The sequence below is a fragment of the Amphimedon queenslandica genome, unplaced genomic scaffold (assembly GCF_000090795.2).
Source record: "Amphimedon queenslandica unplaced genomic scaffold, v1.1 AMPQUscaffold_5414_Cont22617, whole genome shotgun sequence".
NCBI lineage: Eukaryota > Metazoa > Porifera > Demospongiae > Haplosclerida > Niphatidae > Amphimedon > Amphimedon queenslandica.
This window is the reverse complement of record NW_003554284.1, coordinates 1-1674: the sequence shown is the minus strand read 5'-3', so window position 1 is coordinate 1674 and position 1674 is coordinate 1. Positions and strand designations below refer to the sequence as shown.

The 1674-nt window shown below is 34.7% G+C and overlaps 2 protein-coding genes across 2 annotated transcripts; one reads left to right on the top strand and one right to left on the bottom strand.

Annotated features, from left to right (window-relative positions):
* The first annotated feature begins 6 nt into the window (after window positions 1-6).
* Window positions 7-976, top strand: LOC100632435 (uncharacterized). Its single transcript, XM_003391840.2, has one exon. It carries the CDS (start codon window positions 40-42, stop codon window positions 955-957), a length of 918 nt encoding a protein of 305 aa, XP_003391888.1. The 5' UTR covers window positions 7-39; the 3' UTR covers window positions 958-976.
* Window positions 977-1124: 148 nt separating this feature from the next.
* On the bottom strand, window positions 1125-1624 carry LOC105316073 (uncharacterized; the record flags this gene model as incomplete). Its single annotated transcript, XM_011410876.1, has 1 exon — window positions 1125-1624. A coding segment is annotated over one exon (500 nt), but the record flags the coding sequence as incomplete, so codon positions are not given.
* Between the last annotated feature and the right edge of the window lie 50 nt (window positions 1625-1674).

The following is a 1674-nucleotide window of genomic DNA, read 5'->3' as shown; positions in this document are numbered from 1 at the left end:
GGCTGGACAGTTCAATATGTTAACTACCTTCGCAAAAGAATGAATTTTGGTATAGACATAATTAAAAATGATGACAAGGCAACATGTTTTTACACTGGTCTTACTCAGTATTCACTATTTATAGAGTTGTTTGAACTATTGAAACCTTTAGTTCCTGAAAAGCGTGATTATCTGTCACATCTGTCATTGATTGATGAATTCTTTGGTGTTTTGATGAAATTACGATTAGGAGTACCCCATCAAGATATAGCATATCGTCTTAATGTAACAGAATGGACTGTGAGTAATTTTTTTCATAAGTGGCTTGATGTAATGTGCATCGAGTTGAAGTGTCTTATCCCATGGCCTGATGATGAGCAGCTTAGGAAAAATATGCCACAGTCTTTCCGGAAGCATTACATGGATGTGAAATGTATCGTGGACTGCTTTGAAATCTTTATTGAGAGGCCAACTTCATTTGTAGCACGTGCTGCCACTTACAGTAATTATAAAAAACATAATACGGTAAAAGTATTTATAGCTATATCTCCAACAGGATCCATTTGTTTCATTTCAAAAGGTTGGGGAGGGCGGGTTTCAGACAAAGTCATAACAAGTAAATGTGGCTTTATGCAAAAACTGTGTCGTGGTGATGCTGTTATGGCTGACCGTGGTTTTAACATTGTTGATGAATTAGCTGTTATTGGAGCTAAACTGATTATCCCTGCATTTACTAGAGGAAAAAAACAACTCTCTCAAAAAGAAGTCGAAGAAACAAGGCAAATTGCTAAAAGAAGAATACATGTTGAACGTGTAATAGGAAATTTAAGAAAAAAATACAAGATTTTGAGTGCAACACTTCCTATTTCATTAATAAAGGCGAAACATGATCAACCTGATTCCTTATGTACCATTGATAAAATTTTGATTGTTACAGCAGCATTGACCAATCTTTCTCCCTCTGTTGTACCAAAATGACAATGTTATTTTATTTTTAATTACTTAATTAATATTATTCAAAATCAATATGAGATTAAAGAGAGAGCTAGATTTAAAGGAGACAGTGAGGAGTATCTATGTTTAGAGTGTGGTGTATGTTTATGTTAATTTACAAAGTAATAAATTATGCACAAAAATGAATGCTTTCATTTCTTACGACAAGTGGGACAAAACCATTTTCCTTTTGGAGCTTTATTAAGTTTAACACAGTCCATGTGAAACCATTCAACTGTACAGGAACTATTGTCACAGGCTATCATTTCTCCATATTCCTCTTTCCTACATAAGCAATATACATCATTTATGCTTGCACTACAAGGCTCTTCAGAAGAAACCAGAAGTCTATGTGTAAGTATCTCTGGAAGTAAATACTCAATAAAATATCGTTTTAGCTGTGGTAAGTGTTTGCTTAGAAAATCTTCGTCCTTTGCAATGCGTTGTACAAAAATACCTTCAGTTGTCCAACAAATAAAATCACAATATGGACGTTCGCATATAGACAATTGCGCCTGAACCTGAGCATGATATTTATGCTTAATATCAAGTGAGACTTTCCCTGATTGATCTTTCTTTAAGAAATAGTTCTTATCGGCTAGTGCTTCAGGACATGTCGGTGACTCATTACGATATTTATAGGTACATTTCACTTCAATCAGGCCAAATCCACAACAGTCACATGAGATCACACCATCTGGG